Here is a 16,367-nt window from a genome sequence, read left to right on the forward strand (position 1 = left end):
ATATGGGCATCCATGAACACGTCAAAGCCTCCCACGTATCCCATGTGCACATGATTAGTTCAAATGTATTTCTAGAAATGGGTTTTTAGGCTGTCTTCCATCTGTATATAAACATGCCTAGCAAATTTCAACAATATAAAAAGGGGCAATAATATCCTGCAAAAAAAGTTTAGACTGAAACCAGATCAAGTGTCTCTTTGTGAAACTGACACTTGCAACAAAGAGTGTTGTCACTGTGTTTTGGAGAAGACGCCACGCTCTCACGCTGCAAAGATGCTTGACTCACCCACGTAAATCGAGTTGAGCTTTGGCAACAATGGACAGATTCAAAATGACTGGGTTGCTGTTGGAGTTATCTTTGTTGGAGCTGTGGAGATATTCACAGGGAGATTAAATAAAGGCATGAAACTAAACACACATGATGCTGAATATGCCTTCTGTATCTATTTGCAAACATTACACAGGAGGCTGTGATAGAAAATGTGTGAATGCAAAAGCTCATACTAAAGCTGTATTTTTATGTTCAGCTGACTCCAAGAAGAATTCCCAGGCAGTCTTTGCCAACATTTAACCATCTGTATCTAGTGATGTGATGTATCATAAGTATTTGAAAGAAGCAAACAGTGGACACGTTGTGTAGAGCTTGTATCCGTTTTGGTGTTCCAATGGGCCATCTGTCTTCTTCTGTCTGTGCGGTTAGTCAAATCAAACCACAGTGACGGGATGAGGACAGACACAGAACTTATTTACATGGCTCAAAAGAAAGAGAAACACTTCTTTGTGTGCGTGCACGCGTGGTGGGTGTGTCACCTGCGGATCTGTAGCTCAAAGCTGATCTTTGGTCCGGCATCCTCCAGCCTTTGGACAGAAAACCTCAAACCGACAGACAGCTGGGCAAGAGTGTGGAGAAAACGGAAAAAAGAGAAAATGTGTAAAAAACATGTGACAGAAGAAAGAGTAGGACAGTTAAAGTGCAATGACAGAGAGGAAAGACAGACAGAAATAAGATGCATCTGTGAATCTGTACATCAAAGGCCACATCATGTTTAAAGTGACCTGTAAAAGACAGTACAATTCCTGTTAACTACACACCGCACCGGGTTACTACATAGGCAGAATATAATTTTTGTGTGTGTGTGTGTGTGCGTGTGTGTGTGTGTGTTGAAGAATTCTAAAGTCTGAGAAAATCCAGACTACACATGCTTAAAAGCTCAAATTAAGTCTCTCCCCTGTTTAAATCTCCTGTCCTCTAGACTAACTCAAAACACGTGGAAGATTAATTTCATCATACACTGTAAGACGACAGTGTGTGTGTGCGTGCTTGTCCCTGTGTGACAGTGTGCACCCGCATGTGCATATGTGCATTTGAGCTCTACTGAACAACAGGTCAAACATATGGTTCAAAGAGGGAAATGACAGCATGCAGACTCGACACTTCACAAGGCAGGCCTGTGGGGGGTTAGGCTGGGCTGCGGGACTACAAAGTCAGGCAGGAAAGATCTAAAGAGACTTAATGAGTATGAGTCGTTCAGAGAGAAGACGTCACTATCAGCTATGATAGAACAGCCCAAGAAAAGCCTGAAGAAGTCCACTGTGTTGCAAATCTGTCTCTTCAGCATCACACGCATCCAGCTAGAAAGGTGGTGGTTAAAAGTTTGTAGTTTTGCATTTTAGAGAGAAAAGCAGCTGTGGCCAGCTTGAATTTATGTTGGTTTCAATGGATTGTGCATTTTCACGGTGAAGAAAAATCATCACAACATCCACAGAAACTTCTCAAAGCAAATATGCAATGTTGTCACATTCTCCACTGCATTTGTATTTCAAATAAATAACTATGATTTTGCCATAATATTTCTAAATGCATGGCTTCTGTCTTGGGTTATGGCCCTCCTTGAAGCCACAAAGCTTTCCCACAAGCAATGCATTTAACCACATTTTAGCAAACAGTGCTGAGAAAGCGGTTTATGTGTAACAGTCGTTTGAGAAGTTTCTAAAGGATTTATAATACTTTTTTGGTCAGCCATACAAAGTTGTCACCACTGGCATCCATTGGAACCGCTAAGAATTCAACTGACCACTGTGTCACTGCTTAAAGAGGAATTAAACTATACACTTTTAACTTTTAATAGCCACCTAGAGGGCTATACTCAGACATTTTTAAATGAACTGACAATTAAATGTAGGGCTATGGGATATGGCTGAAATAAGTGTCACAATTTAAACACATAGATTTTTCAAATATCTAAATATATTCTAATATAACAAATTTAACTTAATGCAGTGAACCATGTTACACTCTTCTCACATTAAATGAGACCAAACTGCGCTCCTCATAAAACCAAAACCAAACTGAGCAAAAACTGCACTCCTCATTAAGTAAAAACATGAACAACTATTTTTTTTCAATTCTTTTTTGCTTGGAATAAAAAATATAAACAGTACAATTTTGCAAAACAGTAAGACAATATGACTAAATCAACACAGGATTCCAGTGATGGCCGATAGATGATTATTTAAATTATTGCCGTATGGGTCATTCATCACTTTCTCTTAAAGTGTTGGTAAAACAAATTCTGCTTAATGCCACCAAAGCTCATCAAACTATAAAATGAAACCAGGCAGATGGACATACTGGAGCCAAAACAGCTTTTCTTTAGGCATGTACCTCGTACACAGAGCCAGCTCAGTGAGTCACTACAGCTGTGCCATGTGACACAGGGAATGAACTCCAGTGATTAGAATTATTTTGTTGCACAATATAACTAAAGTCTGTATGGGGTACATGGAAGTGTTCTGCATAAGCTCATGGATTCCTGAACGTCCAATGGGGCAAGGAGAGAGTTAAAAATGGGAAACATCTGGACGGCAAGGGAGCACAAACACACACACACACACACACACACACACACACACACACAAACACACACACAAACGTACTGGCTCTGATATTCGCCAAAAGAGATACACTACTCTTACAACATAGGGTTAGTAAACAGTAGAAAGCAGCATGGAGGCCAGTGAAAATGGTACAGTGTTTATTTTTTTTGTACCTCTCTTTCAAACACACACACACATGCACGTGCCCTGTCCCTATCACATGCCTTGTTGTGCTCTCCTCCAGTGAAACATGACTACATAATTGATTTATCAGTATACCATGGGGTCAGCTCCAGATCGCACAGGCCTTGACACCTTTAGAAAAAACCTATATTCACAGTTATACACACATTTCCTGTAGTCACTCTTTTTCTCTCTCTCTCTCTCTCTCTCACACACAGACACAAACACACACACACACACACACACACACACACACACGCACTCTGAACCACATGTTACATGCTTGGTGGCACACATAAGTACACTGGCGTGGTAGAATTTCATGTAGGAAAGGACCACTCTTTATTTTACAAAGCCCTGACTTCCTGCATGTGTCATCCATCCAAGAGCTAAATGGATTATTATTATTACACACCACACACACTTGTGCACGCGCGCGCACACACACGCACATTGAAAGTGAAGTAGAGTCAAAATGTGTGGAATGAGGTTCAGTGTGATGTCTAGTAATCATAGGAAACCATCAATCAGGGGGAATTAACCTGAGGAGTAACAGTCACAGCTTCTTAGCTTGGATGTTTGAAGGGATGTTTTACTGAAAAAGTTGGAAACGATTTGTGTTTTTTATGTGTAAAACTCACCTCTGTTCCAGCCACCATTGGGTTCCCGAGGTCACACACCACCATTCTGGACTCATTGACCATCTTGTACTCACAGTTTAGCTGAGACAGGGACTAGAGAAGAGAAAGTAGGAGAGGAGAGAGAAAAAGACAAGTAGAGTGAGTAAGATGATGAGGCAAAAGTTAAAGAAAAAGACAAATAGGGAGCATTGAGAATCAAGAGGGGAAAGAAAAGAACAAAGGTGGGACGTACAACACCATCAAAGGGGGAAGGGAGCGAGGGAGTGAAAAAAGTGTAAGGGGTGGGAGGGTAAAGGAAGGAGAGGAAGAGTGATGAATGCTCTGACAGTAACAACTTCATCAATCAAACAGCCCCATTAGACACTCATTAGCGCACACACGTGTGCGTACGTACGTGGGCGCGCACACACACACACTCACACACACACAGATACACACACACACACATACACACACACAAACAGCAGTTGACCCTATCCATTTCTGTGGTCACTACTGCAGCTTGTAAATCATAATAGGGGCTTTAGGGCTTTGCCAGTAAAGCATAGCCTGCTGATAGCCTCACTTCAAGCAAACACACAGCAAAGACGCAACAGGATGTGACATCATAGTGTAATTGCAGCCTCAAATAGCTCCCTTGGCACATGCTTCAGTCATGATAAGACAATTGCCTCAATCCTATGTGTCTGTTTTCAGTATCTACCCTTTTGGCCCTTAATATAAAAAACAACTGATTTTCAGCCAAAGTGTAAGTGTGTGTCCATTACCTCCAACCTGCGCGTCACTCCAATATAGTCAGCTTCATGTGGTATCAGTGTGTGGAGCTCTGTCTCATAGGCGCCCTCTCCTCGGTTCATTGCAGTGATAGTCAACATGACCAGATTGTCATCTCCAATCACCAGCTCGGAGTGGTCCCTGTGTGAAAAAATTAAAAAACAGTGCACATAGTAAAGAAATCTTTTCAGTCATGTAGAGAACATGTAGAGGACACAAAATAAATAAAGCACTTTGCTGCAGTTACATAAAAAATGATCTCCAACTCCTGTCATGTTTTTTGTATTTTTGTTTGTTTTTCTGCATGGAACACAATGTGTGTGTGTGTGTGTGTGTGTGTGTGTGTGTGTGTGTGTGAGTCAGTCAGTAGTGGGTGACACCGTGTTTGTATAATGGTGCCATGGACACATTATACAGCTGGAAACACTATAGAGAGTAGGTTAATACAAACGCACGCAAGCGCACACAGTGTTTACAGGTTGAGGTCAGGAGGGTGTGGCCGTGTCAGTCTTACATGCTGGCAGAGAGCTGGAGGTCCGGGATACAAATATCGTCATCACCGCAGTCCAGAAGAATGTGTGCCTGAGAGGAAACGGGGCAGAGAGAGGGGGATTGTCATGAGGAAACTGTTACGGCGTACTGGACATAATCATGAAACTAAAAATAGAAATAAACGTAAACGTAAGTTGGACACACGCATGGTGTTGTATACATACTCATAACATGCACCCTAGAGTTTTCTTTTCCGGTTCTTGGACACAGGCACGTAGTCGGTATTGGGCCAGGGCGGCACTGGCCCACCCACTTTACTCGCTGGCCCGTCCAGTTACATTTGAAAATATGTTTTGTTATGAGGAATATTCAAATGCATGTAAAAAAAGAAATAGTAACAGAAGTACCGCAGTTGTGTTTTAAATGTGTCTTTTTTGTATCTCTGGTGCTTCCACACACATACACACTTGAAAAAAAAACTATCAATGCTGTTTTGAGTGAGATACAGGTTTCTGTAAATGTACATATAGGAAATTTCATACGTAGATTGTTAGATTAGATACAACTATGAACCAGTAAATGAGCATAATATGGGGGCTTTAAGTAAAACGTGTTTCATGCTTCTTGCGTTATAATTTAAGTAACTTAGTAACCTTCCTATTTAGTAAGAAATCGTAAACATTGATGATGGTTTCTAGCTGAAACGCTTTTGTGTTTTGCCCACATTAAATAAGAAGATAAGAATAAGAAGTTATCTGTGAGTGACGTAGATTTTAAATATCTTGGATCCTGTCCTGCTGTGGACTCAATACACTGTCTAAGATTTGGCGCCTTGCTGGACACTTTTCATTATATTTTTCATAATTCAAACAATGCTTGGCTGGAAGTTTTCAATTTTTTGATTTTATTTTACCGCTGGTAGGGCATTTCCTGCTCATGATAATCCTCAAGCAACAAGGCTGTTATGAATTGATATGTTCCATGTGTAATTTCTGTCTGATGTAGGCTATTCTATGTCATGCAGTATTTAAACGCCTTGTCTGCTTTTTCGGTTCATGTTTAGTTGCCACTTTGTGCAATAAAATGGTTAATTTTTATAACATATATATAATATTTTAATACTGCTGTTTCTGCGGTAACAAATATATTTGAGCCTAAATAGGTCAATGTCAACAGGTTTTTATCTATATTGTTGTGTACAAAATGTTTAGACGGAGCTTTGTTGGTTGAGCATGTTGCAGACTATTGCTATTGCTATTGTAATGCAGTGTACAGTATGTTGGGAGTTAAAATTGTTGTTGTTTTTTCTTCAGTTTGTTCTTTTAGCTAATTCTACGTCTTCTTGAAAATGGCCTACTTACTTTTGTACTGGCCTCCCCAAAATACTGTTTCTGCCTACGCCACTGTTTGGACATCAGAATTACTTTGGGGTTGGGTTTGGTTATTTTAAAATGTAATTTTGTAATGCAATGTGTTTTCTTCTTCTCTCTCTCTGTGGTTTCTATACTCTTCACTAGACTACAATTAGACCAACAAGTGGAAGCATGCAATGTGTTTCACATAATCTTTGTCAGGCTTGTTTGACAAATAAATAGTTTTATGTTGGTCCAGATTTGAGTTTTTAGTTGAGCTTGATATTATTATTAAGTAGCAGAAGCAGAAGGTTTTTGTGTGTGTTTGAGGAAAGCATTTTCATACAAAAATGAAATTTAACATTAGGTTGGAAGTGCTCAAAAATGGGCTTAGTAAGGTTAAGTAAGTCTTAGTTAATATCACAAATTAAAAAATTGCCTCAATGGGCTTCACAATCTATCCAGCATATGACACCCTCTATCAATAAACATTCCAGTCAGGAAAAGAAATACTCCCCAAAAGAATCCCTTTAACTGGGAGAAAAAAAGAAACCCCCGGACCAGAGGAGGGATCCCTCTTCCAGGAGTGACAAATATGCAATAGATGGACCCAAAATAGCCAATTCACAATATGGAAAATCAGGACAATATTATACTATATATGCACAATATTATGCTTATTTAGTATATAAAATATATAAACTGACATGCTCTTGAAGGAAGGTGCTGTTGTAATGGTTGAGGACAGGTGGAAGGTTTTGGCCATGAGTGGGTGGAACCAAGCTGTAGTTCAGAGCAAGTGAGATTGGGGTCAATTTGTCCCTAAAATCCTCCTCCTCCTGAAAGAGCAACAGAAAGTGAACATAGACATAGATGTGCAGTTGGTCAACTTTGTTAGGTTGAAATGGAAACAGGTGGGCAGCTGATGTAAGATACACAACATTATGCAACGCTGATAAATTTGAGTTTGTGTGTGTTTGCTCACTCTTAGGTATATGGTGTAGCTCAGGCATGCATGTGGGCGGTTGTGTCCCAATTTTAGGAGCCCTGTACGCTGAGGCTGCTGGGTGTCCAGGAACAGAACCCTCTTAACTCCGCCCCTGGTGCCTTTCAACCAATCCAGCTGCAGCTCTGCTCTCAGATCTGGACAGAAGGAATGTTGCAGGGGCGGAGATGGATGGAGAAGTGAGAAGAAAGAATGAGTGTAGTGAGTAAATAAGGTGGCCGAGCCAATCAGACACTCTTAACTGTTGAGTCCACATGGTAAAATCCCTTCATACGTACATGACTTTCCATTAGTCTCAAAGTAAGAAGCCATAGGCGTTTTACTCTACAGAGCATCATTAGACAGTGGAAACAATGTACTTTACATCTCCTCTCTCTGTGTCTGTCAACCCTATTCTTCTTTTCAGCCTGCCTGCTGCCTTTGTTCCGCTCTAATCGGTGCAGCAGAGCTGCAGTTTCACAGCAGGAAACTCTAATGAGAGGTACACTGGAGCTGGCTCTGACTACTGTCCCACCCTCTGTGCTTTTCCCCGTTGCCTCCCTCTCTCATTTCACTACATCTTGCACGGTTGCTTACCTACAGAGTTGGGGATCCCCACGCCACTCACTGACGCACACACGTCTACCTTCAGACTGGAGGAAGAGAAAGAGACAAGAGAGGGAGTAGATTGGGAGAACTGTTAACATTGTTAACATCTATTGACCTACATTCACAATAAATGATGAACAAAATGCACAGGTGCAAACATTTAGCTACTTGTACATAATATTATGTACAAGTACAAGTAAATATAATAAGTTTTTCATAAAATGGCTTGGTAAACTATTTAAACATAGTAAGTGCAGGTGATCAAAATTTGGACTGGTTGCTTGATTTGGATGTTTTATACTTAGCTAACTTTGTCTAAGTTTGGAAAAGAAGGCAATAAGGAGTATTTAAGTTGTCTTTACTGTTACTTTACTTTTCTTGTAGGTCACAATTGCATTATGCTGCTATTAATGCTTAGATATTAGGTAATTAAGTCTGAGGTCTGATGTAAATTGGAACCATTCATTTTTTGACTTTAGGCATTATTTGGTCATATTTGTATTCCTAACCAGCATGAGTTGTGTGTTTAGTGAACAACACAACGTGGATGGTCACAGCAGTGACTTATTTGGAAGAAATTATGACTGCACAATAAGTTTTAATGATGTTAATAATTCATTGCAGACGACCACACTCTTCTTTCATATTTGCATGAATGAAAACATCATAAAAACACAAACTATATGACTAAATAAACTGCCCATAAGCAAGGCATTTATTCCTTCCTGGGCTCCTGAGGGCAGTGGGAAATACCGCTGCGGGCCTTGTGAGCCCCTCAATTAGATACAGACATGGGAGACTGGGAAACATTTCTGCATTTCCTCTATTTCAGTTTGCATGCATGTATGTATGTGTGTGGTTGTGTGTGTGTGTGTGTGTGTGTGTGTGTGTGTGTGTGTGTGTGTGTGTGTTATCAACTCTTTAATCAAGAACAGGAAAGTGACTCCCACACAGGGAGCTCTGTACTGTTATTATGCACTAATCTGAGGAAGCTTACAGACACAACGCTCCTGATTCTGAAGACTAAGCAATATGAGGCACAAGGTAAATGACTTCATGAGATTATTGTTGTTTGGGTTCAGTCCTCAAACCCCATCATCCACAGGGAGCAGATCTTGCTAATGCTTGTGTGTTTGATAATAATTAGGATCCCAATTATATGACACAATAATGATGAGCTAGTTTTCTAGAGTTCTGAATGTTTGTGATGGAGGTGTGAGTTTGTGTGTATGATAAAATACAGGTTCCTATTGTAAAAAAAAATGCTCCCTGAAGTCATTTGACCTCTCTAAGTTGTTTAATGAGTGTTTAATATGTGTTGCATGTAAGCATATTTTTTTTTTTTGTGTTTTGTATGTTCTCAAGTGTGACTCTAATAAGCACTGTGTGTCAACCTTAAGTGTATGCTGTCGGAAATGACTCCCATTTTACTGACCCCAGCTCTTGTGCTTTCTTACTCATTACTGCATGTAATTTTCCTCAAAATGCATCTGTACTCTACCACTGTACACAGCACTAGCCGGCCCTCCCTGCAAACGGGCACACATAAATCCCTTCCCCGACTACCCGAGTACCCTTAATGAGTAACAACGTTCAATTTAAGACTGGTCATTAAGTAGCTGCCCCTCCTTTTCCACCATTCCTTCATCCATCTAGCTCCAGTTTTTGCCTCTCACCATTGTATTTGAGTCACAGAGTGAAGCATCGGATTTTCAGAAAAATAATTTTCCTGCGATCTTTAAAAAAACTAAAACGTCATTTTTGGCCACTTGGGAACAGCAGAAACAAGCTGTGAACACTTTGCCATACAAACACCCCTAGTAATCTCTATAAACCAATATCTATGAATGCAGAATCTGTAAGCAACGGAACAAGATTGTTGTAGTGGAAGCATTCTGGTTTTTGTTTGTAGTGTGTTTGTAGTGTGTATGTGGTCTTAGTGGTATTGACCCATCATGATTGTGTGGGCTTAGGTTGTGCAGGTAGACTGTCTCTGTGGAGAATAAAAAAGGTAGAACGCATCGGCGGAAATGCATTCTCGGGACCCTATGGTTACTGTCGATGATGTAGCCTTTTAATTTTTTCAAAAATTATTTTTCATATGCAGATATCTGTTTATAGAGATTAGCTAAAACGTCATCTGGGCCTAAAACACCTTAAAAAGTTAGACTGTAAACAATGACTGGTGCATTAAAGAGAAAGTGCTGGTCTGGATATCTGCTGCCTCTGCCAGGACTGCAGAAATATTTGTTGTTGCCCCAGAGGATAAATTGTTGCCGACAGCTGAGAGATGGCCTCTAAAGTTAAAACATGTTAGCTAACAGTTGCCTATTTGGACATCCCCCAGATATTGAACAACACAAGCATTTATTTGGAGTCAGGTTTCTGTCCACCTGATGAATTTAATACCAATATTAAATCTTCTTTCAGCTTTGGTTTTGGTCTCTAATACTCCACTATGTTCACCAGCTAGTATAAAATATTTGCAAGAAAAATAAATATATATTAAATTTAACTAAATAAAATGTAACGTTATTATGAACGTATAATTTCTGGCTACCATCTTTTACGGAACAGAGGTTAAAGGTTTAAAAAGCTCCCCAAAATACTTAAAATGTCAGAAAGAGTGCATCGGAGAGATTACTTTCTCAACCAGATGCTTTAAGAGTCTACAAGGATTCTGGCAATACCTTCAAAACTGTAGTCAGTGTTGTTAAACGAGCCTCTGAGTTTTCAATGATCGCTGGATAATTGTTTTTCCAAAAATCTGATGCTTAACCCTGTGACTCAAATGTAATGGGCGGCGAAAACTTGATCTAACCTCCCATCGTGCGCCTCTCCAGCTCTCCCTGCAGGGTAACAACTAAAACGTATAAAAGTCTTCACCCCTCAGAAACACGAGAGCCTCCGACATCCCCTTAATTCTATGAGTTGCTGTTTGACTCTCTGCATGTGTGTGTCTGTGTCCTATCTGATTCCATACCTCCAAGCCAAACTTTATGGCGGTTTATTTAAATAAGCTGAGTTATGTTTTGACAAAATTCCACAGTTTAGTGCTTTCTGTCAATCTGACACAAACCCTGTTCTCTTTTCACTTGCTGCCAACACTCACAAACACACACACACACAAACACACACACACACACACACACACACACACACACACACACACACACACACACACACACACACACACACACACACACTGTATGGCAAATAGCCGAGCACACTTCTCCCGTCCAAATAGTCCGGCAGCGGTTCCAGCCCCAATAAATCTGGATCAACAATAGTGTGTGGCGAAGCAGCAGGAGCCTTAAGACGCACGCGTTCCCCTCAACTAAACTCACCCCCAGACTGTTCAAAGCCAGCCTGCTACCCACAGGAACAATACCATAATCAAAATAGAATTATGCAGTTTCAAATTAATAGCAGGGTCTCATAAATCTGCATTTCCAGGTTATTTGAGTAAGCTATGAACTTTTCAGTGCTCTTCTAAATTATTGTGTTAGACACACAGACACACAGACTTTGGCTGATGGCAGATGTCTAGAGGACAGGGGTGAAATATTTGTCACATCTGTCTGTTTGCGTGATTTGTGAATGTATATAGCATATATACTGCATGCCATTTTATGATACAGTAAACAAAGTAGGATTTGTGGTACAGTTTTGGTTCAGTGCAGCAGAGCTGGTTTTTAGACTTAGATCCGTTTAGCTTTGATTCCCCCAGAAACACACGCACTCACGAACGCACACACGCACGCACTTTTCATTTTTAGCTTGACTCTTGAGTGTGCGTTTTTTGTTAGCCCTGCAAAAGTGTTGTTGAGAATTAATCTTTCTTCAAGACTATCTAAGCATGCTCTTCTTCTTACCAGGTAACCATGATATCTGTTTGAGGCAGGTGACACTGTCGGTCATCGGGGTTCAGGATTCTGGGAGTCAAGACCATTGCAGCCTCCACAGACACTACGGCTCGAGACCTACACACAAAACACACACCCAAATGCATGCACGCACGCACACACACAAACACACACAAACACACACACACACACACACACACATTATAACACAATCTGACATAGGAACTTGAAAGTCTCAAAGACTTTCAGGAAAAGCACAAACTAAACAAACGATACCTTGGTAATTTTTACCTGTACACCGACACCTCGCCGGCGCCAAAAGCCCCCACGATCAGATCTGCAGAGAGAGAGAGAGAGAGAGAGAGAGAGAGAGAGAGAGAGAGAGAGAGAGAGAGAGAGAGAGAGAGAGAAGGAGAATACAGAGCTTCAAAGAATGCCACAGATGGGACTGATTTTAAGGTCTCCAGCAATCTTCATCAAACGCAGCCTTCTGCACACACATACACACTCTCACATGCACACACGCAGGCACGCACATGCACACACACACACAAAGACACAGACACACACACACACACACAAACACACACATTGTAATATTGCCTTGACATTCTATCACCTTGCTTTTCCTTTCACACATGACCCAGCTCAGACTAAATTCATAAACAAAACATGCGTTAATTGTGTGTTTGTGAGTTCATTGTGCATGCATGCATGTTTGTGTGTGAGTGTGAGTGTGTGTTGCAAGACAGGGACCCAATGCTGCATTCCAGAACCATTAGAAAGTTCACATCGCTCCATCACATCACGCTAAGCATCAACATTTCCCAACAGCTCCTAATTGTAAGCAGGAACAGATCTCATCTATATGTGATTTTTATTTGTTTTCATGGCTTTTGCGATGAACACAAACTGTTAATTGGCTCTTGTGAGTTTAAAATAGAGCCTGGTATTTATTGGCTGCGGTTAGGGGACACATACCAATGAAAGCCACACACATATACACATACACTAGACACATACATGCACACATACAAGTGCTGATTAAAACAATGTGAAACTGAAGAGAGGCACTTAATGGATACAAGCCATCACTGCATGCTGCAACACTAAGTTTTCTGATCCTGAGAAAGACAGAATAATCTCAGGCTGCGCGGTTAGAGGAAACTGGGGTTGCAGCTAATTATTGTTTTCATTAATAATTAAACTGTTCTCCAAAAACTTGAATATATTTAGTTTACAATGACATAAAACTGAGAAAACCACCAAATACTCCCATTTGAGAAACACCTAACTAAAAGCAACTATCATTGGTAAATGCTGCAGTAACCTGCTGCTCGCAGTATTGGACTTAACTGGTAGAAGTGTACTACTCTTTGTTTGTCATTTACTGTGTCTTTCCTCTCCTGCATATTTAAGAAGAAAGGGACTAATTGAATCTGAGAGAGGCACATCTGTTTCTGCCTTTTGGCTGCAGTCACTGAGTCCCCCTGAAACCACAACATTAAACATTTAGGCCCTGTCCCTCTTCCCCTGCGGTGTGCTATGTCACTATGTCTGTGTGTGTGTGGCTCTGATTGTGTACTGTATTGAAAAAGCCTGCAACGAGAAAGACCCCAAGAAGTGGGTTTTGTGGGACAAAAGGAGAGTTATGGAAAAGGGGGGAAAAGAGCCCAGGAGGAAGGGGGGATTATAGAAAAAATGGGGGCAGAGGATAGTGCACTTGGCCTTTAACCGCAATCTGTAAAAGCCATCAGAAGCAAGGTGTGTTTTCAGCAGAGGGAGAGAGACTGTGGGACCAACCTCACTCCCAGCCCAAATTCCTCTGTACATCCTGCTGTTGGATTTGTGTAACCTGGAAATTCAACTCTTCTTCTGCCATGGGTGTGTGTGTTTGAACAGTGGTTGTCTGTACTCCTTATCCTCACTCTTTTGTTTGCTCTCAAAACCACTGCATGACATGATACTGATTTGTGGACAGGGCACCTTTGGGGTTAAGTGTGTGTGAGAGTGTGAGTGGGTGCATGGCTGCACCAAGGGCTAAATCAAAAAACGGCCCACTTTCCTTTTCATGTCAATCCCATATCCTTATGCACAGGAAAACTTGCCTGCCACTGATAATTTGAGGTGTGTGTGTGTGTGTGTGTGTGTGTGTGTGTGTGTGTGTGTGTGTGTGTGTGTGTGTGTGTGTGTGTGTGTGTGTGTGTGTGTAGAGACACACTGCACCATACCAACACACAAATGGGCTGACACACCAGTGCGTACACTCTCATATACACTCCACTCATTGATGGCAAATCTAGGTGCAGGTATAATCAGTAACTGAGCTGCTTTGGTTGATGGTGTCTGTCCTGGGCTGTAAAAACACAATCTCCATCTAGAGTTTAGACAGACTGTCAAGCTGTCACTGGGTGCCTACCCTGCCTGTCTATTTGGCTGCAGGGGACTAGTCTCCATGATGAAATGTCAGAGGTCAATGGCAATCAATGGAAAAGGAGGCGGTTTTGAGAGAGACACAGAGGATCTCTAAATTCTCGGGTGCATGTGTGGGATTTCAAAACTATTTGGTAACTTGGCAGCCATAATACATCTTTTCATATTCATTTTTGTATTATGAAAGTACATATTTCCCACTGCAGGCAGGGGGGACTGGCTGTTCAAAATTCAGGAAGCTATATACTCTCAGGATTGACAAACATGGCAGGTTTCTTTAAATGTAAATTTGCGGTATGAAACTATGATACAGAGGGAACAAGAAACATGCAAAACAAATTGCTACAAAAGAAGAACAAGGTCCAAATTTGATTACTTTTACTTATTTACACCTAAAAAAATAAGTACATCCAGAATGAGCTAAAAATAAAGATGGCCACTTACTATACAAGTAGACGTGGAACTCAGTAATACATTTTACACCTACTTACCGACATAATGACTAACGTAATGACCCCTCTCCACAACACACATCCAAATCACAGACCCGGCATGTCTCTGTGTCTGTACCTCTCTCAGCAAGGCATGTGATTGACAGGTCAAACATTGTCAGTATTGACCTTTGACCTCTCGGTTGAACCTGAAATTCACCCTGAGGCAATCTGACCCCCTTCCGGTAAACAGCTGACCCTAACCTTAACTCCAGCCTTTAGTCTGAACCATTCTCTGCTTATTGGCTTCTATGCATGAAACATCAACTCAGTGCGGCTTCTGTGACATGCTCTCAACCAAAGTAGCTTAATGAAGCTTAATCCTGAAGAGTGGACCAAAAGTGTGGGTTACATTTTTGTTCCCGTTCTGGCTTTTTTTGTCATCTTGTGTCTCTTCCACCTTTTATTTCCTAATATAAGCTATCAAGTAAAAACACAAATATAGAACATAATCTTTTAGAAACCAAGTCCGTTAAAGCTAAAAATGGAGCTTAATCATCACCCTTTCTTCTCTCAATGTTCCTAATGACATTTAACATCCATGGGAGCATATGGCGGCTTTAGCAGGCCTCCCAGACGCCTGTGCAGTGCTCTCATAATACTGATCAAACATCTCTGGCTCCTTTGAACAGTGTGACTTTACTACCGTGCTAATGACACTCCGTGTGTGAGTGTGGTTCACTTCCGCCAGCCAGCTCAGTAATGACAGACGACACAAGTGCTGTACGTTTGTGTGTGTGCATGTTTATATGGTGTGTGTGTGTGTGTGTGTGTGTGTGTATGCCACCCATGAGTTCCTGCTCCACTTCCTCCTGTACTAGCGTAAGTTTCAACCTGTGGCCCCTGTGTGAGTGTTTACTGTTCAAAGTTTTTAATTCAGGATCTCTGATTTGCAGTGGGCCTGCACAGGGTCTAGCTTTGACCTGGAGCCTGGCACATGCTGAACATACACTCCGGGGCCGCCAGAAATACTGATCACAAGCCACACATGTGAACTGTGTGTACTCCTGTGTGTGTATTTCCCTTGATATCCTGTTTGTGGAATGAAGAAATCATGAAAAGGAAAAAGGAGAAAAAAGGGAGAGGGGCAAAGAAAATGTCTCTCATTTCCAGCCTAATCTGTAGAAGCACAAAGCCAAAGTAATGCTGAGAGCAGAGTGGCTCTAAATTAGGTAGAAAATTAGGTAGTAAAACAGTGGTTTTACAAACCTGCTTTTTTCTAAACAGCTTCACACTCCTACTAAAAAATCGTCTCCTTTTCAACTCTCTTGTGATTGTAGCAAGGTTTATAAAATGTTTTGTAAAGTCAGAAGGTGGAGGTGTCTGGTAAAGTAGGTAGGTGGCACATAAAGTATAAAGTTGCCAGCATGTAATTTGATTTAATGTTGCTTTGTCTACTCATAGTTTTAGGTACATGGCCCAAGGCTTGAATATCTGAACATGCGGATAATGTATTATTATATTTTTTTCTTTCTCCCAATCTTGTGTTTTCTCTACTTCTTGAGCACTGCAAATCCCTAAAGAATGGATGCGGCAGCAGTTCATTGGCACTCATCCCTATACCCCCTTCTTTAAACTGATGACTTTACCAGAGAAGATGAGGAAAGCAATACAGCAAAACATGGGTATGGTAGTGGAGGAGGGCATGGGGGGGGGGGGGGGGG

The 16,367-nt window shown here is 41.1% G+C and overlaps 1 protein-coding gene across 1 annotated transcript in view; it reads right to left on the minus strand.

The window, feature by feature from the left end:
• itga8 (integrin, alpha 8) overlaps positions 1 to 16,367 on the minus strand; it is a 37,011-nt gene that overhangs the window by 6,118 nt on the left and 14,526 nt on the right. The window contains exons 14-23 of the mRNA XM_034874951.1: positions 12,071 to 12,116; positions 11,789 to 11,896; positions 7,902 to 7,957; positions 7,305 to 7,462; positions 7,027 to 7,158; positions 4,990 to 5,057; positions 4,469 to 4,616; positions 3,702 to 3,794; positions 811 to 890; positions 287 to 367 (exon numbers count right to left, since the gene is read on the minus strand). Of these exons, the coding sequence (XP_034730842.1) occupies positions 287 to 367; positions 811 to 890; positions 3,702 to 3,794; positions 4,469 to 4,616; positions 4,990 to 5,057; positions 7,027 to 7,158; positions 7,305 to 7,462; positions 7,902 to 7,957; positions 11,789 to 11,896; positions 12,071 to 12,116 (970 nt within the window). The remainder of the gene's footprint in view (positions 1 to 286; positions 368 to 810; positions 891 to 3,701; positions 3,795 to 4,468; positions 4,617 to 4,989; positions 5,058 to 7,026; positions 7,159 to 7,304; positions 7,463 to 7,901; positions 7,958 to 11,788; positions 11,897 to 12,070; positions 12,117 to 16,367) is intronic.

This window comes from Etheostoma cragini, chromosome 6 (assembly GCF_013103735.1).
Source record: "Etheostoma cragini isolate CJK2018 chromosome 6, CSU_Ecrag_1.0, whole genome shotgun sequence".
Taxonomy (NCBI): domain Eukaryota; kingdom Metazoa; phylum Chordata; class Actinopteri; order Perciformes; family Percidae; genus Etheostoma; species Etheostoma cragini.